Source organism: Mandrillus leucophaeus, unplaced genomic scaffold, assembly GCF_000951045.1.
Source record: "Mandrillus leucophaeus isolate KB7577 unplaced genomic scaffold, Mleu.le_1.0 Scaffold1199, whole genome shotgun sequence".
In the NCBI taxonomy this organism is placed as follows: domain Eukaryota; kingdom Metazoa; phylum Chordata; class Mammalia; order Primates; family Cercopithecidae; genus Mandrillus; species Mandrillus leucophaeus.
The window spans coordinates 109,987-136,329 of NW_012100309.1; the positions used below are offsets into that span (position 1 = coordinate 109,987).

General features: G+C 35.3%; 1 protein-coding gene across 1 annotated transcript in view; it reads right to left on the reverse strand.

Moving 5' to 3' along the window:
• The window catches only part of KIF21A (kinesin family member 21A), an 89,613-nt gene extending 70,621 nt beyond the window's left edge, over positions 1 to 18,992 (reverse strand). Inside the window, exons 1-10 of the mRNA XM_011967607.1 lie at positions 18,769 to 18,992; positions 18,459 to 18,641; positions 16,620 to 16,769; positions 15,766 to 15,900; positions 15,081 to 15,248; positions 11,842 to 11,957; positions 6,980 to 7,175; positions 6,101 to 6,290; positions 5,686 to 5,749; positions 1,904 to 2,107 (exon numbers count right to left, since the gene is read on the reverse strand). Of these exons, the coding sequence (XP_011822997.1) occupies positions 1,904 to 2,107; positions 5,686 to 5,749; positions 6,101 to 6,290; positions 6,980 to 7,175; positions 11,842 to 11,957; positions 15,081 to 15,248; positions 15,766 to 15,900; positions 16,620 to 16,769; positions 18,459 to 18,617 (1,382 nt within the window). The 5' untranslated portion in view covers positions 18,618 to 18,641; positions 18,769 to 18,992. The remainder of the gene's footprint in view (positions 1 to 1,903; positions 2,108 to 5,685; positions 5,750 to 6,100; positions 6,291 to 6,979; positions 7,176 to 11,841; positions 11,958 to 15,080; positions 15,249 to 15,765; positions 15,901 to 16,619; positions 16,770 to 18,458; positions 18,642 to 18,768) is intronic.
• Positions 18,993 to 26,343: the final 7,351 nt, after the last annotated feature.

Below are 26,343 nucleotides of genomic sequence, written 5' to 3' on the forward strand. Positions count from 1 at the left end.
ACACAAGAAAATTTTTTAGATTCACATATTATATAGGTGTCAGTTTTATAAAATTATATAGGTGTCAGTGTACAAAGGTACACTACAGCATGTGTGAAAATGCTCTTTAAAATGTTTGCATATAGCACTCTATAGGTATATTAATTTTTAGAAAGTATTAATTTGTTTTTCTCATTCTAAGCTATCTTTCATCTCTTATCTGGCTCATTCACAAATATTTTATCTCTAATTATGTGGTTTTTTGTTAGGAAATGAATTATTTTCTTCACTTAGGCTTTAATGTTTAAATCCAGTTGTTTGGTGAGTTCTTATCAGTATTAACATCTATTATTTTTATTGTAATAATTATCACAACTACATAATCACTGAATTAGTCACAACCACTATTAAAATGTTCAAAACAGCCTAGATTTCTATTGGGATCCTTAGTTGTTTTTCATTAGTCATATTCAACAAGTGATTAAGGAAATATCTCTAAATTTACCTCAAAAGGAAAAAGCAGTATCAGTTGTGACCTTAAAAAAAAACTTTGCTTATACTTACTTATTATTTATGAATACAAATGACCTAGATCTTTGAAAACAAGTCATACCATTTGACATTTTGACCAACTACAGAAGTGGATTTTACAAGTCAGTGATAAGTCATGTGTAAAAGTCTCAAGTTAATTCAAGCAGTAACTCGGGTAACACTAGTTTCGATAATCCTATGATCATTATTTCAGTTTTAATTGCCCTCCATAGGGGGAGAGCTAATCATTATACATTTCTTAATGCTGCCATAATCAATGATCTATGAAAACATCTAAGACAGTAATATCTCAAGAATGCAATTTCAAATGCAATGCCTAACCATAATGTACAATTCCTTGTTTTAATTATTCTCTCTAAACTCAAGAACACAAAGCAGAGTTAATTTGAAGAATTTAAACTTCCAATGACTTTGATCAACTGGCTGCTCCAGGAAGAAATGCCTGGCTGCCTAAATACATTTCTAAATAAACTGAGCAAAGCAGCAGGTAGGCTAAACGTCTACATCAGTTCTACAAAGCATTCCTCCTGTAACAAACCAGGTGGCAAATCAGATGATTTTGCTTCCTTTTGAATATCTAGCCAAAAATGTTTAAATTTAATTTGACTGGCATGCTCAAAATATAGTCTCTGTAAGTAATCTGACTGCACAATAGAATCAGTGTGTAAACATGTAAAGAACTTATGAATATTTAACCACTTACACATTACAAGTGGTTAAATTTTCATTTTCTTCCTCTCCTTTGCACCCAGTTGATTTCAGAGGGACAAACTATCAGGATGCAAGAAAGAGAAAGCCTAGAACAGTGGTGAAAAGCTGAGTAACTCCTTGTTGGAAGATTCAAAAAGCCTGAAATAGCATAAATAATTTTCACATAATCAAATTAGAAGCCCTGCAGAAAATATTTAAGAGACCAAATGACATTACATGACATTCTGATGGATTAGTTTAGCCTTTAGTTAAACTAATCTAGACAGGGATGAAAATATCCATGAGATTACTTAATTGTATTAGGAAATGGGGAAAAAAATGAAAACACTGAGTTGTAATGGTACAGCAAGCTTTGCCGAAAAGCAAAATGAATGGAATGCAAAAGCAGCTATTTGAAGAAATAATAAAATAATTTATAATAGTAATTTTATATTGTCATGGTCTAAATAAAATTAATTACCATATTATTACAATTAAATCTATTTTTCTTACACATAAGTAGAGATAAACCATTAAAAATATAGTTGTAGTTTCAGCTAACATAGTGATTTATTTCATATACTAAAGTACTCATGAAACTATGTATGCTCTTTATAATTGCAAATTAAAATACCCTGAAAAGGAAATAGAGATTCATTTAGCAGTGATTTTATAATCCCACCTTTTTTTCTTCCTCTTTTCTTTTCTTTTCAACTTCTCTAAATCTTTCTTTGCTAGGTCTATAATTTCAATGGTTTCTTTGTCTGAGGATAGTATAGTAGGAGAAAAAGTTGATGATCCACTGAAATATGGCGCTCTTGCTGTGGCTCTTGTCAAGTTTTTCCGAAGGTTCTCATTCACTGCTTCACTTTCTAATAATTTTGCTCTAGCAAATAAAAATACATTTAAATAGGGAGTATTTTTCTCTGTGGATAAAAATACATAACATAAAGTATACCACACTACCATTTCTTAAGTGTACAGCTCTGTAGCACTAACCAAATCTACACTGTTCTGCAACCATCGCCACCATCCATCTCCAGAAATTTTTCATCTTCCCTTACTGAGACTCTTTACCCATTAAATATTAACTTCCCCCTCAGCCCTTTTATCTCAGCTCTGGCACCCATCGTTCTACTTTCCGTCTCTATGAATATGACTGCTCTAGCAATAAGGCAGGAACATTTTAAATGAGTTAATCTGCATGTTAAAAAGTTTTCCAAAATGCATTTCAACATGGCTACAGGATAAGGATTTTTAAACTAAATAAAATTCTCAAAAAATAATAAAAATAATCACAAAAGAATGCTCACGAACACTGTCTAAATTTTTTTTCAAATTTCCTGATTGAATAATTATACATTTGCAATCATAATCTTAATACTCAAAAGAATTCTACATATTCAGATGCCAGTGGTAATTAGATTACTTGAATTCTGGCCAGTTGGACATCAGTTGTCCTTGCTTGTAAACCTATTATTTAAACTTAAAAAATACACAAGCAGCATGCTCCCCTTAGTTTCAGTTCCTCATTCATCACACAATAGCAGCATTTCCAAAACTGTGCAAGGAATAAATTGTCAAATTTGCCCCAAACTGGCTGACAGACATCTGGCTCCTGAATATAGCATGGGAAAAGACAGTATCTCCAAGGAAACTTGAGTTTGAGAATTGAAAAAATTCTTTTGTTTGCTCAAGCAGTCCTAATAATGACAGAATAACGTACACACTGATCCTAACACGTGAAGACATCAAACAATGAAATCCTAAAAGAACCTAGATTATTGAGACTAAAAGGATTCAGAGAGTCCTCTAGGCCAATTCCCTTATTTCTATTTTATTTAAACCATCAAAAATACAACTATCTACTTACATGTAATAGATTTTCAAGGTCAGTCTGGCACAATAGTGATTGAGACTGAAAAATAAGAAAAAAATACAACCTATCTCTCTCAACACTCTATTACTAAGCACTTTTGCCATATGTTCAAATATTTCAGAGAAAGATGCTAGATTATTTGCAACACTAAGCTCTGGAAGTCACAATCAGCTCAGTGCTTTTTCATTGCCTACCAAAATTATTCATTCTACTCTTGAAATAGTTGAGACACATGGGGTCTCACTATGTTGCCCAGGCTGGTCTCAAGCTCCCAGCCTCAAGTGATCCTCCCACCTCAGCCTCCCAAAGTGTTGGGATTACAGGCATGATCCACCCTACCTGGTCCTACACATTCTTTAATGAAATTGTTTTAGTATAAATGTGATACCATATGTGAGCAGAACAATTACAGTATTTTTAGATGGTTAAATAGCTGTGTACAAACTTCTAGGTTAATTAAATGACTTCAAAATTGTTTTAGAGAAAATTCACATAAAAACTCAAAGTTAAAATTCATGATTATCAAACAGTAGAAAAGTACAAACAATATATTACACTTTTCTATATTTTTAATTTCTAGCACAAAGCCTGGGTACTTAATAAGGAATGCTAAGAATGAATGAAAATATAATAAATCAGCTAACAATAATGATCTATATTTTAATGGGCTCCTTTATTATTATGTAATAAATAATGTGGGTATTTTATTTTAAAATTTACGTTTTTCACCTAATGTTAAAAGTCTGCATTTGGTAGGGGCATATCCAATGACTCTTTGATCCTAGTGCTAATAAAGGCCTTTTAGGGATTACCTCCACAAACTCCAGGGTACATTAACAGAATCTACTTTTTGTATGGCCTACAGGGAGACAAGTTGAGGATCTGGAACAAGGTATTAACCTACACCAGGAAAGATTTGATCAGCGATTGAACTCAGGGCCCATGAGTCATCTCTGTTCTCTAAATGGCTTAAGGAAGGAATAGTCTTAACTCAAGGCTTAGAAGAAGGAAGATATTAGATGCTACTTTTAGCCACTAGAAGGAGTGGAAGTGGTTCTGGCAGTTTTCTAGGAAATAAGGACATTAGTCAAGCAATTTGCCTAACAGTGACAAAAAGCTGAGGTAGAACCTTAGAATACAGAGTGGAGGAAAGGAAAGAGAGACTAAGAACTGGAATAGGCAATCCGCTTTAACAATTGGCAAGTGCCAAAGAAATAAAAGCGATAAGAAAAGCAGCCTAGGAGCAGGAAGAAGATCTTCAAGAATTAAAAAACAGAGCTATCAGTTGTGTCTCAAGGAGTGGTAAAATGGGGTCAACAAAATCAGGAAAGACTGGTCAGAGAACAAAGTTTTAGCAGTAGGCGGGGAACAGTACTGCCAACAAGGGGTAGAAACTGCAAGTCCAGGTTGGCTGCTGAGCAGAACTAGGATGTAGTGCCCAAAGGTCTCTGTCAAAAACGTGAAGCATGAAAAAAAATATATATATATGTACTATGCATAACATATATAATATATATGTACACATATACACACACAGAATAAAATTATACTTGAATAACTATATTGCCACATCGGCATGTGTTTTCATTTGTTTTTGCTTTTTGAAACATTTAAGAGATCCAATGTGCCTTGTGTAGCCAGAAACAGTGGCGATAGTACTTGCCACAGTTTGAGAACCTCTAGAACAGCCAGAGGAAGAGAAAGAGAACACAAATACAAGACAGGGTAACTGTGAAAGACGACCTCCTCCCATTTGCTTATGTTCTACAAATAGTTAGCAGAAGTGAGATTTGAACTACTTAGATGCTCTGCCATGGAGCTGACTGGAGTTTTCCTTCAAGAAAAATATAGCTCAGTCATCACAGCAAACCATGGAACCTGAAAATATTATTGACTTAACCTTCTTTCCCAACCCTATTCCCCAAGTCTACTCCCCTCCACATTCCTACACCAGGCATGGGCATCCTTTAACTAAATTCTGTCATTCTGTTTACTACATGTGATGATTTATGTATGCTGCCCAACCTAGAGTGTGAACTCTTTATGTCATGCTTGCCCCCAGCCCCAGTCATGGTATTGACATATGCAAGTATGTGTGGCATGTTGTATGAAATGTGAATAGATGTATCACAGAGGGGCAGGCAAATTAGTAGGTATGCCATGATTTACATGCAGGAATAGCTAAAGATATAAAAGAGAACAGGAGATTCAAAAAATTGGAGATGACGGGTAGATATTGATCTATTCCCAAGTGATGGGGAAAGAGGCATATGAAGGAAAGGCATCAAAGATAACTTCAGCAACATAAATTTTGCCTGTTTCATATGTTAAGTTAGGCAAGCACCCAATTTTGGGATATAGCAGTAAGAGTAGGAGAATAATACGGGAAGAGAGGGGAGGAAAGGAGCTTGGAATATGACATCAAGGGAAAGGTAAGTAACAAGTCTCCTAAAGTTAACCTAACCAAAGGGTTGAAATATCACCATGGACAACTGCCAAACAATAAGCTCAACAAACAGAAATATTATAACATTGCAAAATTCAAAAAACCATATGCATTATATGTTACAGAACATGAACTATACCTGAGATCTTCGATTTCTTTTATATAACTATGAATCATATTACTAATCTCCTCATTTCCTTCACCTGAAAGACAAAATATGAAATAAAAATTTTCCTTTAAATTAAGACTTCAACAAAACAGAAGAAAAAAAAGTCGGGAAACAAAACAGTAATTTTTTAAAACACAATGCTTACAGCAAATTTTCTACCCCTTATTAGATGGGCAGACCATAAGATAGTATTATTATAAAGGGAAGATTTTGTTTATATAAGAATTTATTATTTTTTGAAATTAGGTATTTAGCTTAAAACCACAGACTGTATACACAGAGACTAGCATTTCTATTTCAACTATGCTAGGTAATTAGTGAACACAAAGAATGTTCCCTACCCTCCAGAAGTTAATCCCTCACTTATCCCACCCTACGCGCATACCTGCTCTGGCAAGAACGTGGTTGGCCTGATCACTAACAAGCTGTGTAATTCTGGACCTCAGTGCATCAACCGTCTCTTGCATGGCTTTAATTCTTACACGCAGGTTATTATTTTCAGTCTGTAGCATAGCATTCTCATGGAACATGTCATTGATGCTTTCCACACCCTCTTCATCAATTATTCTTTTACCCTAGTAAAGGAAAACAATGTCCTTGTTGCTTGAGGAGTCAAAAACACAAGAGTTTTGCTTAAGGATACTCTATAAGTTCTCTAACCAAGAGCACTTTTATCTTACCAACCCCAAGGCAAAAGAAATCCTTTCCCCTCTAGCAGAACACTTCACAATGTATTTGTTACTAAAGAAATTGATTAGCCAGGTGCAGTGGCTCATACTTGTAATCCCAGCACTTTGGGAGACCAAAGTGGACAGATCACCTGAGGTCAGGAGTTCAAGACCAGCCTGGCCAATGTGGTGAAACTCCATCTCTACTAAAAATACAAAAATCAGCCAGGTGTGGTGGCGGGTGCCTATAATCCCAGCTACTCAAGAGGCTGAGGCAGGAGAATCATTTGAACCTGGGAGGAGGAAGTTGCAGTGAGCTGAGATCACACCACTGCACTCCAGCCTGGGTGATAGAGGGAGACTCCGTCTCAAAAAAAAAAAAAAAAAAAAGGGAGGAAAACTTTTGAACAAACAGTTGTTAGGTTAAGTTAAAGACTGCCCACAAGGAAAACTAGAGACTCCTACCTCCAAAAGGAAGGAGGACACTATTATGACAACCAAGAGATTCCAGAGACACATATGTGTAAGGCATTATTGTGTTCAGAAAGTGCCAGCCTTAGATGTATCACAAAATGCAGTCAAACTCATTAGCTTACTGTTTTGTACTCCATGAGCTCCATCTGAAGTCGTGTGATTTCACTACGAAGTGCATTGATTTGCTGACTAGCTCTGTCCTGATTGACCATCACCTTATTCTTGATATTTCTAGCTCGATTGGCATATTTCAGGGTGTTTAACGTTTCCATAAAGTCTCTGTCTGAAGGGCTGACACATGCTATCATGATTGTTTGGCTGAAAGTTACAAATAATAGTTAGGCTTACAGATAAAAGCACCTAAAATGCTAAAATAATCATTTTTAAACTCCTGACATTTGAATAGTATCTTCTCTTCAAGATACCAAAATATTGAGCAAATTTAAAAGCCCCTGTACTTTAAGACTATCTTAAAGAAAAAGATTTTGTTTACTTTGGGGAAATACATTGATATTACTCACCTTTGACCTTGAGAAAGTATAAGCACATATATTTATTTCTTACCTCTTTGCTAAAAAGATTTGAAGCAGTGCACGCAGTAATTCTAAAATTAAACTGACTACAATATAGTATATTGAAAATAAAAAAACCACTTCTTTCATTATTCATTTATTCTTTCAGTATTTTAAAAACTTATTCGTAATCACCTGTATGCTGACTTTTGATGTCAGCAAAGAATTGTACACAAAATCGAATCACACTGGAACAAGACGAGAACTTAGTATATTCTTGTGTTTCATTATATAAACTGTCATTTGTGACTGAATGATCAGAGTTCCAGTTTCTGGCCAGATTACACAGGGAAAGTGGGAAACATTACTTTATGGTCATGCTAAATTGATTTAGCCAAAGTTTAGGATAGTGAAATGCTAAGTATGCCCCAATTAGTATGTTTGTCAATAAAGCAGACATGGAGATTCTAATAGACACTCACAAACTAACTAAAAAATGTGCAGGAACTGCAATTAAGGAGCAGTCTACTTATCCTGGTAGAAAAATCAACGCCTATCAATCATAATCTTAGCCTCCTAGTCTCCTGCTTCCAATCTTTTCTTTCTACAATAATCTCAACACAGTACTCGTAGGTACCCCTTGTCCCATTCCATACCTTTTCCCTACAACTCTTGCTTACCCTTACTGTTACTATTATTCAACAATCAACTAAGGTATCACCTAATCCAAGAACCAAATCCTCAGTTTGTCTGTACCCTTTCTGCCTCCTCACACCTTTTGCATATCTCTTTTGCATTCATTATATTATTATTATATTGAAATTTTCTAGACCCCAAAACTCTTAGACTTTAAATTCCTAAAGGACAGGGATTATCAAGTTTTATTTATCAGTGTACTTCTAAACATATAACACAATATTTGAACCAGTATTAGGTCATTAACAATTGTTTGTGGTGTGTGTCATGTGTATATAATATTTACTGGGGGTCAGAAAGTTAAAATAATTCATGCCATTTTAGTTTTCTCTTTTGATAAAGAGAATAAGATAATTCAGTAAGTGTGAGGATTATGGATGCTGATTAGAGAATAGGGAAATTTGAAGTGTGGTCCCCAGTCTAGCACCGGTCTGCAGATTATTTTTACTTACGTAAAATTGGGGAAAATAAATTTATATTAGCCTTCTTTGATCCACACAGATACATACATCTATTTCTCATTTCTTTACAAAAAATGTGTAAAGTAGTGCAGAAATTGCAAGTAAGCACTTTAGAAACTTCCACAACACTGGAACTTCCTGTAATCAATGACCTCCTCTCATTGAATGTAGATCAGTTCAAGTGTTTTCAAACTCCCATGGTGAGTCACAAATGGGGCAAGCTCTGTATGGTCATGCAAAATATTAACCTACCACAAATTAGAAAGAAGGGAAGGACTCGCCTTTAACAAATATTTTGAGAAGTGCTGGGATCAAGGGCTTAAGAAGAATAGTGAAAGTCAGGAATGAGAGGAACTGGCAAGGATCAACTGTATAGGGAAAATGTCATATATTAAACAAAATCCAAAATATATAAATTTCACCAATGATTCTGTTTATGAAAAACTCAAAGAAAATATTAAAGCTATTTATTTTAAAAGTTCACACAAAAACCACAATTCTGTTTTAAAGTTAACTATATCACTTAAATATTTTATTTTATTTTATATTTCCTATAAATTATACTATACATCTGGAAGAAAATGCATCACAATGTTAGCAGTAGTTACTTCTAGGTATTAGAATTTTTTTTTTTTTTTTGAGATGGAGTCTCACTCTGTCACCCAGACTGGAGTGCAGTGGCACAATCTCAGCTCACTGCAACCTCCATCTCCTCGGTTCAAGTGATTCTCCTGCCTCAGCCTCCCAAGTAGCTGGGACTACAGGTGCCCACCACCATGCCCAGCTAATTTTTGTGTTTTTGTTAGTAGAGATGGGGTTTTGCCATGTCGGCCAGGCTGGTCTTGAACTCCTAACCTCAGGTGATCCGCCCACCTAGACCTCAAAGTACTGGGATTACAGGTGTGAGCCACCATGCCCAGCCAGAAATATAACTGATTTTTATTCATGCTTTATACTTTTCTGTATTTTCCAGAATTTTTGCCATAAACTGGTTATGATGTTTATTAAACACTGTAAACGTAAAAAAGCCAGCTCGACTTTTTTAAAAGACACTAAATTATGCACATAAACATATGGAGCTTATTTTCAAAAATATCTAATTTTTCTTTTAAGATTAATTTGTATAAACTTCAAAAAATGAAGATATTTTGCTTTCCAAGGCTTACACAAAGTACAGTGCTTTTGCACTAGGAATGCAATCCTAAAATTTTAAGCAAAAATTGAGGCACACGAAGAAAGGAATTAGAAGGGGTCATCTCCCTTGAGAGATTACTACCCATTAAGGAAATGGGTGAGGAACATGAGACTATTTAGCTGTACCTAAAACTCAACAGAAATTCAAGACCCACAGTGAAAAGATTTTAGACCACTTGCAAGGTAAGCAAACTCTCAAAAGTATTGAAGTTTTCAAGAGTTAAACTTGTAAGGGGAGGACATTTATCATCTCTGCTTTGTTTTATAGTTAAGAAATACATATAGGAAAAAGCTACAATTTAGAAAACCTGAAAAAATTTACACTTGGCTGAAAAAATGAAAATTTTTATTCTGTTATAATAAGACCCCTCTTGATACTGAAAATGTAGAACACAAGCAAGAAATACATTATAGTGGAAAGAAAACTGCATTCATACATAGGATGTGCTGGAAGAGACATGAGTTAAGAAAAATGCCAATATTACATAAAAGGAAGAAACATAAAAATGACAATGTTGTATTCTACAAAACAGAACTTTATTTCTTTTTTCTTTGAGACAGAGTCTCGCTCTGTTGCCCAGGCTGGAGTACAGTGGTGCCATCTCGGCTCACTGCAAGCTCTGCCTCCTGGATTCATGCCATTCTCCTGCCTCAGTCTCCCGAGTAGCTGGGACTACAGGCGCCTGCCACTATGCCCGGCTAATTTTTTATATTTTTAGTAGAGACGGGGTTTCACCGTGTTGACTAGGATGGTCTCAATATCCTGACCTCGTGATCTATCAGCCTCGGCCTCCCAAAGTTCTGGGATTACAGGTGTGAGCCACCACAGCCGGCCAAAACAGAACTTTATTTCTAAACCAAATGGATTATAAACTTAAAAGGATTTAATACTATCCAAAATTATTTGGATAATAGTTGTTGATACGGTGTGGATCTGTGCCCTTGCACAAATCTCATGTCAAATTATAATCCCCGATGTTGGAGGTGAGGCCTTGCGGGAGGTGATTAGAGGTTAGGGGCAAATTTCCCTCTTGGAACTGTTCTCATGATAGAGTTCTCAGAGGATCTGGTTGTTTAAAAGTGTGTGGCACCTCCCTCTTCTTCCTCCTGCTCCAGTCCTGTGAAGTGATCACTCTCCCTTTGCCTTCCACCATGACTGTAAGTTTCCTGTGGCCTCCCTAGAAGCCAAGCAGATGCCAGAATCATGCTTCCTGTAGAGCCTATAGAACTGTGAGCCAATTAAACCTATTTTCTGTATAAATTACCCAGTCTCAGGTATTTATGGCAGTGCAAGAACGAACTAACACAGTTGTTCAAAAAGAAATCTTGTAAGTTTAAATACTAGATTTCTTGTATAGCATCTTTTCAGTAAATACGATGTTACATTATTGCAAACACTGTAAAATAGATTCACTGTGGTTGTTGGTAACTTGTTGAATTGTGCTATGATTGAATTTAAATGCCAAAAATGTTTCCATTTGTAAAGCCAACACGTTTACAGAAGGGAATACATTACCCACTCCCCCGCCAAAAAAAAAAAGAGCTGAAAAAACATATTAGAATGATGCAAGATATGAGAAAGAAGAATGTCAGTGATACTGGCAAAGTTAATAACCAGACAATACTCTGTATTTCATTCAGTGGACATTAAGAAGATTTTTCTACATATAGAAAAAATTTGAATTTTTAGAAGATTTTGTAAAAAAAAAAAAAGAAGTACCAATAATATTTAAATTACCTTGTAATTACTTAGAAAACAGTATTTACTTTTTCAACAAAATTATATTAGGTATCTACTCTGTGCTAAGTACTTAAAGCAGAAGCTATGATAAGAGAGAAAGTCCACATACTATTGACTTCATATATAAGCTAAGTGACCTTGAATAAATTACTTAACCTCTCTAGATTTCATTTTCCTTATCTAGAAAATAGAATAATAATACCTACACCTCAAGGGATGCTAGAAGGATTATGTGAAATAACATACAAAATTATTCACACATTTCAGATTCTTAACAGTATAAGGATTAGTTCCTCATCCTATTAGTTTGCTTTATAATTACAAGCTTACTTAATAATGAATAATCAAACTCTGAGTAAAGGATAATCATCTACGCATACCTATTACCCCCCAGGGAATCCTGTAGTAGTCTCGTTAGCTTGGAATCTCTGTAGGGGACATGTGTGGCCCTCTTGCTTTTGTCTCCCAAGGCACTAATGACATTGCCAAGCGCCAACTAAAAGAAAGAGAAAGAAAGACGGCAAAATGATACAAATTTATTAATTATAACATTTTTAAATAAAGAAAGCTTACAGAGAATAATATAGAGACATAATATAATTAAGAATATTTGTTTGGTTTTGTTTTACATTTGTAATCAATGCCACTGAAAATTTGCTACATAAATATTAGTACTATATATAATACCTTATGTGTATATTAGTACTATAGTAGTAAGTACTAATTCTTTGAAATAGAAATAAGATTGACAACTTTAGTTATCCCTAGAATTATCAGAGCATCAGGTTATGTCCCCAGAAAATTGTCCATTCATGTTACAAATTCTTCTCCTCAACTCAATGAAAAAATAAAATGTTTAGTTAGTTTAACAGTTTGATGTGAATTTTCATTTTGCAATACAGTTCCCATGGGAAAAGAAAATCTTCTTTAATCACAGCAAAAAAATCAGTATTATTTCTCTGAACAAGGTATTCCTATGCAAGTATATCTATCCTTAGAAATACAATAAGATGGGCTGGGTACGGTGGCTCACTCCTATAATCCCAGCACTTGGGGAGGCCAAGGTGGGTGGATCATCTGAGGTCAGGAGTTCGAGACCAGCCTGACCAACATGGGGAAACCCCATCTCTACTGAAAATACAAAAATCAACTAGGCGTGGTGGTGTGTGCCTGCAGTCCCAGGTACTTGGGAGGTTGAGGCAGGAGAATAGCTTGAACCTGGGAGGTGGATGTTGCAGTGAGCTGGGATCACAACACTGCACTCCAGCCTGGGCAACAGAGTGAGACCCCGCCTCAACAAATAAATAAATAAATAAATACAATAATATATGTGTTAGCATCCAATTATTTAAAAACTAGTCAAATTACAGAACTCTGTAGTCACTCCTCCTGCGACCCTGCTGTTTTTCCTACTGTCACTGAATTATCACCTACAAGATAAACATTATCCAAAATGTTGCTCACACTAGCCATCAGTAATGTAAACATCTATAATCATAACTTTGTTAGGAAAAATAGATCATGCAGGGAGTGGCAACAGGATCACACTTTGTCGTCATTCCCCCTTTTCAGAGCGGCTACCGTCATAAGCAATGGTAATACTGAAACTCTACTAGATATGTCTCAACATGCTTCAAGAGCCTAAAGAGGAAAACAAAGCAATGGCTTTTGTCTTTTCCTGACAACATAAATGTAAATACCACCATGATTGTATCTCCTAAGAAAGTCAAAACAATACACAAAGTCCAAGGCACGCCGTTTTACACAACATTCATCCACATGGTTGGACCATCAAGATGAGTATTGGAGTTGGAAGGTCTGGCTCTCTCTAATCAGCCTTGGTTGATAATTTCCCCATAGAAGGGTCATAATCATATAGGAGCAAATATTGGGGGCTGATTAATGGGAGGAAAGCAGACACCACACACTCTGAAACTACCTTTGCAAAATTCGTATCAGTGAGAAAAGCATGACAGTGAGGGAGATCCGACTTAATCCACTCCATCTTGCCTTTAATTTCTAAACTGCCCTTGTTCATCCCTATGCTGAGCTAACTAAAGGAGGAATTTAGTTTATAGTTTAAAGAATTTTGAAAAGATGATAACAGCCTTTGCCTGAAACAACCCTTCTTCTTCCCTGGGGACCAGCAAGCCTTTGTAAAACTAACAAATTGGCCACAAGATTATTAGAAATTATGATTTAAGAGTCATGCAGCCAGAGGCCACGAGATTCCTAACCTCCCCAATTGCTCCTATGGATAAGATTACTATTGTAAAATCTAAGATTGGTGTTTGGATATTTTTTCAGACCCTGCATTCTGATGCACCAGCTGGCACCATGCAGACTGGTAATCTAGCTCAACCAGTTCTGTAATCCCACCCAGGAACAGAAGACAGCAAGGAGAACCCACTGAGACACCCTATGACTTCACCTCCACTCCCCACTCCCTTAGCCCCGTCATTCACCAAATTATACTTTAAAAACCGCAGTCTCTGAATTTTTGGAAAGACTAATTTGAGTAATAAAACTCCAGTCTTCCATTTAGCTGGCTCTGTGTGCATTAAACTTTTTCTCTATCGCAATTCACTCATCTTGATAAATCAGCTCTATCTGGGCAGCGGGCAAAAAGAATCCATTGGGTAGTTACAACTCTGATGCTACTGGCGTCACAGAAATTTAGGGATGTCATTACATTTGTGCAGGCACAAATTTCCAGTTTTGTAATGAAGATAATAAGAACATTTTAATGCACAAAACTTTGCTCTAAAATATTTCCTTCCATATAATGAAGCTTTATGCTCACTAAATCACAAGGAGTTTTCCAATCAAAATGCCGTTAAGTGGCATGGTATTAAAGTTAATTTTTAATATAACCTAGAAAAAGTATCACTTTTAAAAAATCATTACCAAAAAAAATTATAATTTCCAAAGTCAATAAAATGACTGTCATAAAATATTATCAAAAGGCTACTTTGAAGGTCTTCACCCATGAAATAACTTAATATTAAATCTTGGGCCAAGCGCAGTGGCTCACGCCTGTAATCCCAGCCCTTTGGGAGGCTGAGGTGAGTGAATCGCATGAGCCCAGAAGTTTGAGACCAGCCTGGGCAATGTGGCAAAACCCCATCTCTACAAAAAATACAAGAATTATCTGGGTGTGGTGGTGCTGGCCTGTGGTCCCAGCTACTAGGGAGACTGAAGTGAGCCCGTGAGGTCAAGGCTACAGTGAGCCATGATCGCACCACTGTATTCCAGAGTAGGTGACACAGTGAGACCCTATTTAAAAAAAATAAAAGATAAAAATAAATAAATAAATTGATTTTGACAATATATTGTTAAATGTGGAAAGAATTTTTCAAATAATTTGTATATCTATAATTTTATGCACATACAAATTTTAGTACAACTAAATTTATACACATGAAGAAAATCTGTAATATAAAAAAGAGAAAAAAGCGTGAGGAGATCAGAGATTCAGTGCATTACTAATAACTGTTCTATAATTTTCATTTCTCAGTTCAGTGTCTGAAGGATTTCCATATGGATATTATAAATTACAAAAGACAAAAGGACAATAGAAAAGCTCTGATATATTCTCAGCACAAAGTCTTAATCTTACAAGTCCACAGTTGATAGAAATGCCTTCTTTTGCCCTCTCGCCTGTAGCTCCAGTACGCTTCAATCTTTCTGACCCTGCGAGATCAACAAAATGGAACTTTGCAGTCAGGGTTTCAAATTCATTCATCTGTGCTGATTCAGAAATAATTTTATTATCAGTTGTACTGTCCTGAAATTAAGAAAAATAATTGAAAATATTTTATTAATGTAATATTAAATATCCTCCTACTCTACCTTGAGCTCATCCCACGTACACATATAGGCACAACCAAATAAATAGGCATAAAGCCAAATAAATAATAAATTCAAAAAATGTCTGCTGGCAATTAGAAATTTAAAGGCAGAAAAAGCCTGGATGTTCAGAACTCAACTATTATCAACTGAGGCTTTGCTTATGCTAATGAAGGGAAAACTACAGCATATAATCCTCAAAAGCAAAGGGTCTCAGGTGATGACATCCAACATATGGCCACAGCATCCTTTTTGGTTTTTCAGACATGTATACAATTTTTTATTTCAAAATCTGACATGGCTGACCAGCTTCAACTTAACTAGGATCAGAAGAGGAAATCAGAAAAAGGAATGACTAAATTAACTGAATTTGGCTTAAATATATTCTCACAGAATTCATGTGGTTTTAGGGAGATAAAAATTGAAAGTTTAAGAAATTAGAATTGATAACTCACAGCATCAATTTGGGGACACACTCTGGTTTGACACACATGAATGGTAAAAATGGCATGTGAACGAGAGCTCTGCACATTCATCTGGGTACTGGCAGTTGTCCGGGATAAAGCACCCAACTTCAAACACTGCATCATCTGAAAAAGCGGAAGAAACAAAGGACTTTACTTGAACAATAAACAGCATACTATACAATCCAAAGTCTGAGGTAATGGCTAAAACCCACCATGTTAAGGGATATAAAAGATGTGGAATTTCACATTATTAGTTTAGTTACAGGCACTTTTTGAGATGAATTTCTCAGTATAATAGTGTATTATTTTTTAAATAGAAGAAAACACTGAGATTCCATTGTTTGCCATTTGCTGACATTTGCAGCTTCCATTCCAGAACTGTTACAGTAGAACACTCTGGTACAAACTGAGCAATAACTTGAATTATTCAGGCTCTTCTCTATCTTCCGTTAAAATTATTTTTTGTAATTTTTCTCAACAATCTCCCTCTAGGAGCCATGATACAGTTCTACATAGGTTAAAGCAAAAAGTACAAAAGGATTGTGGTCTCATCCTTCACCATCAATTGTCTAACCCTCTTTCTCTAGCTGTGAATGAAAAATATTCATAAATTTTCTTAGATTCTTTTGATGCTGTGACAACTATGCTGACTTTATCATAACCCTGATATTTTTATACTAATATTCTGATTTTTAAAATGTGAGGAAAGAAGACAAGATTTTAATTCCATGTCATGCTTCAGGATATAAATTTCATATCTTGATCTTAAGCAGACTATCAGCAAAGCTCACTATTTAAACAAAGCCAGCTATGCTCTGTTTTAACTACAATATAAATATTACCTCTGATTCTGTATTCACAGTACGTGTTGTAACGCCCACAGTATAAATTCCTCCAGTTGAATCTTCATGAATTCTTATATTTGATTTTTTATTTTTTGCATCAATATCACGAGTGGTATCAAATAAGTCAAGGACCTCTTCATTATAGAGCTATCAAAAAATATTAGAAATCTAATTTTAGCAGAAATCGTCTGGATAGTTGTCATAACAACACATTACATAATGTTTTCCTTCATACAGATTTTTAAAGTACTTCAAAATGACATATTTTTTTTCAAAATAACACATAAAAATGAAAGAGGCTATTATTACAACAATTATAAGCAAATGCCAGATTTATTTACAAGAGTAAAAACAGTAAGTGACTTAATCATGACAAATGGGTTGAGGACTAGCTAAAATGATCTAATAATTCTTTGCAAGAGATAATTAAATATTTACAAATACAAGCAAACCCTAGAAACACGTGCCAAATGTAGACAAATCTTAAGCTTCAGAATATTTAAAGAATTTTTACTACTTGAGCTAAAAACATATTTCCTATTGCCCTGAAACCTTTCTTAACGAGTTGAAAAATTAACACTTAGCATGTTTGCAAGGTCAGCAACAGTATTAGTGTTCCTGTATCAATAGAGGCTGAGAAAACCCAGATACCTCCTTAAAAGAGGATACACACACCTGTTTTTCTATCAATATGTTTTAAAGTTACAATGCCTAATATCATTTTGGAGGGTGAAAGGGAAGATGGAATAACACTGTTTCTTTTCTTTTTCTACCATCATTTACTTTCCTTGGGAACACACAGTTATATTCTCTTTGGTTTTTACTAAATAAGAATGTCCATTAAAATCAGCAGAAAAAAAAACTGATATTAATTTTTCTATTTTGTGCTACACAATGCTGAGTAAAATGTTTCATCAATGATGAAAATGATTAGCTCATGGATCAGGTAATTTAGACTAAATTCTCTTTGCACCAAGAACCCAGAATTATGCCACTGTCCACCAAAGTGCAATATTGGCTCAAATCCTAGATGTCCTCTTAGTGTTACTTTCCTTCTATCACACTAGACAGCCTAAATTAATCCAAAGCCACCACCACCTTTGGACATTATATCAAAACATCTGTCTACCTATGCAAGGATAATAATTTCTTCAGCCAGATAAGTGCTACAATCTGAGACCTATTATTTCTCACATACTTCCCCTACTTCTGGCCTTAGTCATTAAGTTCCCACCACTTTGTAAGCCTGTCTAAATTACAACAGTAATTAACCTTTATCTATTGATAAAAATAAGTACTTACACCTGTAATCCCAGCACTTTGGGAGGCAGAGGCAGGTGAATTGCTTGAGGCCAGGAGTTCAAGACCAGCCTGGGCAACATGGCAAAACCCCATCTCTACTAAAATTACAAAAATTTGGTCGAGTGTGGTGGCGCATGCCTGTAGTCCCAGCTACTCAGGAGGCTGAGGCACAAGAATCGCTTGAACCCAGGAGGCAGAGGCTGCAGTAAGCCGAAATGGTGCCATTACACTCCAGCCTGGGTGACAGAATGAGACTCTATCTCCAAAAAAAAAAGGGGGGGTTCTTAAATAAACAATATTAATTGTTATTTTATTCTATGGACACTGGTCAAGTGTTTATAATCTTAAACTCAAACATCACTTCCTACAAGTAAGGAAAACATTTCTATTATCTAATGTTAATTTACTCAAACAACATTTATTGAGTACTATCTTCAAAGCACTGTACTAGAAGCCAACAGTATAAAATCATGAACACTTATGGTCTATAAAAACAAACTTTAAAAGAAATTAATGCCAAAATTGGATTATTACCTCTAAGAATTGGGCATTCACTTTAAAATCTGGAGGAGGAAGCCCATTTTTAATTGCTATGTGTTTTTTTTCTTCAATATTCTTAAAAAGATGTTTAACAGCTCGAGAAATAATACCCTGTTCTTCCTCAACAATGTTAACATCAAATCCTGTTCCCATTGTGTATGTTTTACCAGCTCCAGTCTAAACAAAAGAACAGAGAAAGATTAGTGTTCAACCTTAACATAACCTTAAGAAAGAAAAATGAAAGCGCAACTGAATTAACATTTCTGAAAAGTTTCAACTCCTATGAAAATAATATGGCACTTACTTGTCCATAAGCAAAAACTGTAGCATTGTATCCTTCGAAGCAGCCTTCAATTAGTTTTTCTATACATTGAATGTAGATCTGCTCTTGCTGGGAGTCAATGTCAAATACATAGTCAAAAGTAAAAGCCTTGTCTTTCCCTAGGAAGACCTGAGGCTCTCCCGGTGTGACAGATGTACAAATATGGCATCCTTCAATCTTCTCTTTGGCAAGCTGTGGTCTTATTCTGTGAGAAATAATCAGAAAAGAAAAAAATAAAATAAATGCCAAAAAAAAACCTCTCAAAAAATAGGACCTAAAAATTCTTGGCCAAATCTTTTTTAAAACTCTAATGTAATTACCTAATGCTTATTCAGTTGAAAAGTTTAAATAAATTGAATTATAATGAATCAATTTCAGCATATGAGATGACTTTCTTAATTTCAATGAGATACTTAACAATCCCCCAAAATCATGAACAAGAGTAAAATCCATCTTAAAATTAGATACTTATCCAAGAGGATACTTTTCCTCTGCTCTGTAAGAGGTAGATACTTAATCCAATAAATTCTGCTACCAAAGTGCTATTTGCTATTATTATTGTTTTAGATTTTTTTTTCTCTTTATTTCCAGTGGTAATAGTATGGAAAAATAAAAAAGCAAGGACATTTATTTATCTTAATGTCTTGATGCCCTTGACTCGTCTTTTTTGCTAACTCTTCACCAGTGGTTTCTGAACCTATTTGACCATTATGTTCTGTCACAGTAACATGTTTAAGCATATTCCCACAACATATATATATTCATTTATAAATAATATTCATGTTCTACCATATTGATTTGTCATATACTGAAATACTGTCATCTCTCAGTTTCCATGAAAGATTGGTTTCACAACTCCCCATGGATAACAAAATCCACAGATGTTCAAGTCCCTGACATAAAATGATGCAGTATTTGCATATAACTTACACACTTATTCTTCTGTATACTTTAAATCATCTCCAGGTCACTTATAATATTTATACAATGTTAAGCTATATAAATAGTTGTTATACTGCATTATTTTAGAGAATAATAAGAAAAGAAAGTCTGTACATGTCCAGTACACAGGTAACAATCCATTATTTTTTCTGAATATTTTCAATCCACAGTCAGTTGAATCTATAGTTGTGGAACCCCTGAATATGGAGAGTCGATTGTATATACAAAAGCAGAATTTTAAAAAGAAATAAATTAGAAATAAATATAAATGAAAGTTCTAATATCTTCTCTCCAAAACAGTGAATTATTATGAGTTGCCTTTCCTCCACTTGGAGGATCACTGCACTACACCCACACCACATCCTTGCGCATCCACTTGAATCCAATACCTTCCTGTCTGTCTTCTCTCTCAAGTTTCAAAACCTATTTTCAAAGAAGAAAAGTAAATATGAAGATATGTTCATAACAGAATAAACCAAAATCTAATCCTGTTCTGTAGGCTCTATAAACAGGACAGAATATTCTGGAATATATACCACTCACTTACTGTACCTAAATTTTTAAAGAGATTCCCTACTTGCCATGGTTAAAGAGAAGCAGTTTAAGGAAGAAAGGCAAGACAAACACAGATTAAAAATATAAAATGAGGCCAGGTACAGTGACACGCCTATAATCCCAGGACTTTGGGAGGCCGATTGCTTGAGATGCAGGAGTTCCAGACCAGCCTGGCCGACACAGTGAAACCCGGTCTCTGCTAAAAATACAAAAATTAGCCCAACGTGGTGGTGCAGCTGGTAATCCCAGCTACTCGAGAGGCTGAGGCAGAAGAATCGCTTGAACCCAGGAGGCAAAGTTTGCAGTGAGCCACCAAGATGGCACCACTGAACTCCAGCCTGGGCGACTGAGTGAGAATCCATCTCCAAAAAAAAAAAAAAATGAAAAAGAAAAATATAAAATGATCAAGGAACAATTTCAAAGGAATCTGGTCTCATAGCCTTATTTTCTGAAATTAAAAAAAAAAAAACCTCAGGTCAATAGAGGTAAAATACAGGTAAAACAAGTTCATCTATTTATTAGAGATAAAGCCAAACCCAAGTCCAGATCCCCTAAGTCTAACTCTTTACAGTTAATAGACAGAAAGGATTGAATTTCTGCAAACCTGGTTTTCTAAAATAGAATTTTGTATGCCTCAAAAATATCTTATGTAAATAATATGTTAAGTAAAGAATATGCAACTATTTTTTCTCCTCTATGATACTGGTATTTTTCTTTAATAAACTCTTCAGCTTTGTTTGTTAGCTGTAATGGAATGTACTAATCAATGTGGAGCTGTCCAGGTAATGAGGCAAGAGCAATGGAGTGGCCAGTAGCAGACCCGAGTTTTACTACTTGTCACTCCATAGGTATCATGTGGTCTTCTCTCAGAGCACCAGTTTCCTCAACTGTGGAGGAAAACCATAATTTCCAAGATTCCTTTTAGATTCAATAATACTTAACTGTAGATACTGTATTTTAGAAAAGGGAAAGATGGAAATAATATTTGTGTACTGTAATACATATTAAATATTATTATAGCAAATAAAACAAAGAATTTCTTGTAATTTCTTGTAGCTATGCACATAGACTATAGAAACCGCCCATGGTAGTAGCAGCTTTGGCTTTCTGGTTCCACACAACCTAGATGAGTGGTGCTCTCTAAATTAATAATTTTTTGTTTCCAAACTCCTCTTCTCCTACCACACTATATTTAGTCATGTGGAGGAAAACACAGCAAAAACCCCAAGCCTCTTTAGGAAAAATCACCGTCTTGATTGTTGCCACGCCAGAAATAGGAGAGTCAGAAACAACCTCAATTCCATGTGAATTCCTCCCTCTTCCCTATTCCACCTATCTAAGAGCTATTCTCTCTGAAATACATCAGCCCACCAAGTTATTTCCTCCCCCATCAACACCACCCTAACGAAGGCCATCATTATCTCTTACTTAGAATATTGCAAAAGTCTTCTAACCAGTCTTCCTGTGTCAACTCTTGCCCTCACCAACCTGTTCCACACACTGTAATATGAGTAATTTGTAAAACAGGAAGTTGGTCAGCTCACTACCCTGCACAAAACCCTTCAGTACATCTCTAAATCCCTCTGCTTTGCCATGCCACATCTTTGCATTAAAGGATTTTCACTGGTAGCCATGGTGATGGTTTATTTTAAGCAGCTTCACTACCACCTATGCTCTCTCTTATTTCTATGCCTCCAACTACATTATTCCCTTTTCCTAGACACTCTTTCCACCCTTTCAATTCCCAACTCCTTTACCTGCCTGAACATTTTTCTTTTGATATCTCTTGTTTTGGGAGCTCACACAAACTCTGCATTTCAACATAAAGTCCTGTCTGCTCTCAGGCTGTTCTCTCTCCTGAAAGCTACTTAATTAACTCCAGGTCTCTGCTTTTTCTACCAGCTTTACGGTTGCTATAGTACTCTGTGAAACTTAACAAATCCCACGTAATAAAAAAGACAAAAATAATAAACCCAGCTCTCTAATGAAAACGAGTACTAGGCTACTACTTAATATCAGTGTGCCATTAATTTTAGGTAAATGATTAAAACCATAAGCTAACTTATTTGGCTATTAAGATACTTTAAATTTCACTTCAACATAACAAAGAAAAACAAGGTGCCATTTTAATTGCAGATATGATAGCCAATTTTAGAATCTAATGTCACTCAGAATGTCTTTAACTTATTCTCTTAATCTCTACTCATGCTGGTTATTATTCTCGCTAATGGCAAGGAGGATTCTGTTTGAAACACGGATGATGCCCAATTTCATCCATTTGCATGGGTAGAGGAGAGAGAGTGGCTTTAAAAGCCAACAAGATGGGTGGAAACTTTTCCACTGGATCCAAGCAATGGCAATTTTCCAACAGGTCTGAGAAAGTCATACCTAGGAGGGGATGGTGTCCCACACATGCAGATTAATTGGAAGCTAACTATACTTCAAAGACTAAGGACAGGTTCACCTTTTTAATTCCTCTTCAAAAATTAATATTTTAAAATCTCCAAATCCCTAAATTAGTACTCAAGTCAATAATTCTCACAGGAACACCCAACCCAAGTCAATTCACCTGCTTTGTAATTGATGAGTTTGAAACCTAGCTACAAACCTCAATTTCAAAACAATTACTTGATGTTCTATATAGACAAAATATACCTATCCTTCTGTAAAAGAGAAAATTGGAAATATAACATTTACAACTTTGGATATTTTGAAATATTTTCTTTCTCAGTATTTTTATGTAAAAAATAAGATCATTAAACACATACATCTAATCCCAACACTAGGAAATAATCAGCATTAATGTTTAGATTGACTAATGTTAATCAAACTGACTAACACTAAGAAATAATAAAGCCAAGTAGATTTTTAAAAATGTATTATTCTACAACTAGATGTATTTAAAACTGCTTCTTAAAGAAAAACAATTATGGATTAAAATTGAATTCTTATTTCTCCATTAGCAAATGATTCTTTGAAGACAGAGAATATATCTTATTCATTCCTAAAGCAAAGTAATCCACAAATATTTACTGACTTACCCCTATAAACTACATTAGGTAAGAAAAGAGTATTTTAATGCAAGATATATGATAATTACAATAATATAATATCACTTTATTCTGTCACTAGAAACTTGTTCTTGAACAAGCATTTAACCATGCTACATGTCCATTTTCTAATCTATAAGGAGCCTGGCTTTACTAATTCCAAGTTTAAATTGTATTTTAATTAATCCTTCAAGAAAAGCAAATCAAAGTTTCTCTATGCTGGGTTTTAAAAGGTTGAAATAAACTACTTTTTTCCCCTGCCATACACTATCCACCAGTACTTCTTACTGTTTGTTCCTTATTGTATAACAAATATTGCTGTGGACACAGGGCAAAGGACTACTTCATTTATGAAAACATTATCATGGGCTCATTGCTGTGGAAGGAACTAGTGAAAATTAGGGGAGATTCTGAGACAAAATAGAGGAAATGTCTTAAAAGTGGGCTCTGCCTTCTCTTCTTTGCCTTTTTAATAACTGAAACTGGTTTTAGTGATTGAATATATTTAAATAAGCCAAGAGGACATGTTTTGAGATGTCCTAAATAAAACAAACATTTTAAAATAAAGTATTTTGGGGGAAAGGCTTAACCTTTTCAACTTGAGTTTTAGTCATGAAACTTAGCAAAACTGAGTTTATACATTAGTTCTGTCACATACTGCTATTAAGAGGCAATTCACCACAACCTTAGAGTTCCCGCACATTCTTGCTGGGTATGCCAAGAATGCAAGACACAGACTGCTCTCTTCATGGATCATTTCTCAAGGTTGTGTTGGAAACAAGCAAACGTTAAGGATAAGGTAATGTCTTCACAACAGACCTGGCTTGCTTCTGCTTACTATAAAAGTGGTTAATCCATAAGCTCAATGTTTCCCAATGCCCACCTGCTTGCACAGCACCCATATAATAGGTGTATCAGCACTGCCCCCAATGGATTGAGAGGGAATGGAGAACCAGGTCAAATCAACATGAAGCTCACATTACTTATTATACCACAAGTAACAAAAGTCCTTAGTCTCCAATCGGGAGTTTTGTGTCTTCTGCCACTATTTATGATACAGTAATGGGTTAGCTTGCTAGCTTGTAAACAGAGTGAAAACTCAGTTCCTTCACAGGTCTTAATACATACTTGCTGTGACCTTTGGCAGGTCACTTTCTCAGCCTTGATTTCCTTGTCTATAAAATATCTATTAAATATTATAATATTATTGCCATATCCACATGAGAGCATCTTGAACAAATGAGCTAATATGTGACAATGAGAGCCTACGTAGCTATAAAGTGTTGTTACAATACCACCTGCAAATTCTCTAAGTCATTTCCCTCATGAGGCACCCTAACATCTCGGCTTGGGCCTTCCAATGTGTTAAAAAATGCATGATTTACTCTTTGGCTCCCCAAACTATTGCTATATTTTTAAAATTACCCTTTGGATACCTTCAGTCCCAAAGAAAATTAAATATAGAACTCCTACGTCATCAATAGAAGTGTAATGCAACAACGAACTTTCCTGCATACACGTATGCATATATATACAGATATACATAAATATATTGTTATGCAAAGATAATAAAGCTGGATGTCTTTACATCTCCACTCATAAAAAGTCATAATCCCAAAATCAGCCTTTTCATAGTAATAAATAGTCAAGTCTCAATCATCCTTCTACTTTTATCAGTATAGGGTACAACAGGAGCCAAAATAAGAATTTTTATTATTTAATATGATTATCATTTTTTCTATAGACATATAACCAGTAAGGAAATTTCATTCAAGAAAGGAATATAACTAAGGTCCTAAGTAACAAGTCTGTTTAAAGCTGGGGATTAAATTGTTATGGTACAATTTGTCCTTATACTGAATTAAATTGAATTAAATGCTAGTGACCAGAATGTTGACAGATGAGCTACTGAAGGAATGCTGACCTAAGGAAAATAAATAAGTCTATCTTATTATAGTTTATAACTTATGTGTGCCGGAACCCATACTTTTTTTTTTTTTTTTTTTTGAGACGGAGTCTCGCTCTGTCGCCGAGACTGGACTGCAGTGGCCGGATCTCGGCTCACTGCAAGCTCCGCCTCCCGGGTTTACGCCATTCTCCTGCCTCAGCCTCCCGAGTAGCTGGGACTACAGACGCTCGCCACCTCGCCCGGCTATTTTTTTGTATTTTTTACTAGAGACGGGGTTTCACCGGGTTAGCCAGGATGGTCTTGATCGTACTTTTTTTTTTTCAAAATTATAAGACTAGCACCAACATCACTGAATAATCTGAGTCCAATGATGCAAATGATCAAGCTTAAATTTTTAAATGCATGTGGTTTTTGTAGTACTTTTCAGACTCTCTCTTACATTCCCACCCCTTCTATTCCTCTGTTCCCCATTTTATTAAAAACATCACAAGGGATAAGCCTTTCTTTTGCTCATTTATTGGTCAAGTTATTTCTCCCTACAAATAGAAGAGGAATAACAAAAAACATGTCCTCCTTTTTGCCACTAGCCATTGCTGATTTGTTGTCCTATTAGAAAGTACTATTGTCCTTAATCAATGGTTTCATACATGTGACGAATTTTTCCATTACCTAAATGTCTTTGTAAACTGTCTCTCCTCTTTGGCTTGAGTTATTCTGATCTCATCCCCACAAGATTATGGTAGTTCTCCAATTTATTCAATAATCTGACCTGATTCCCACTTTGTGTAGTTCTTTTACTTACACCTATCTTTTACTACACCTATCCGCAACTAGCCCACTTGGCACCTTGGTAACACCTTTGTTCTTCCTATAGACCACCAATAAATCTGTCCTCTGTACAGGTCTTTTCCCTTTCTTTATCTCATTTGTTGGTGTTTTGGATGATCATTATGTTGGATGCTACTTACTGGTGTTCAATTTCATTTCTTGATGTTAATTATATCTTACTAAATTCCTTCCTTCCATTTCCCCAAAATCAGGACAGCTATCATTTTGTCATCACAGCTGAGCCCCTGGGGTTTCTGGTCCCTTTCAAAATCC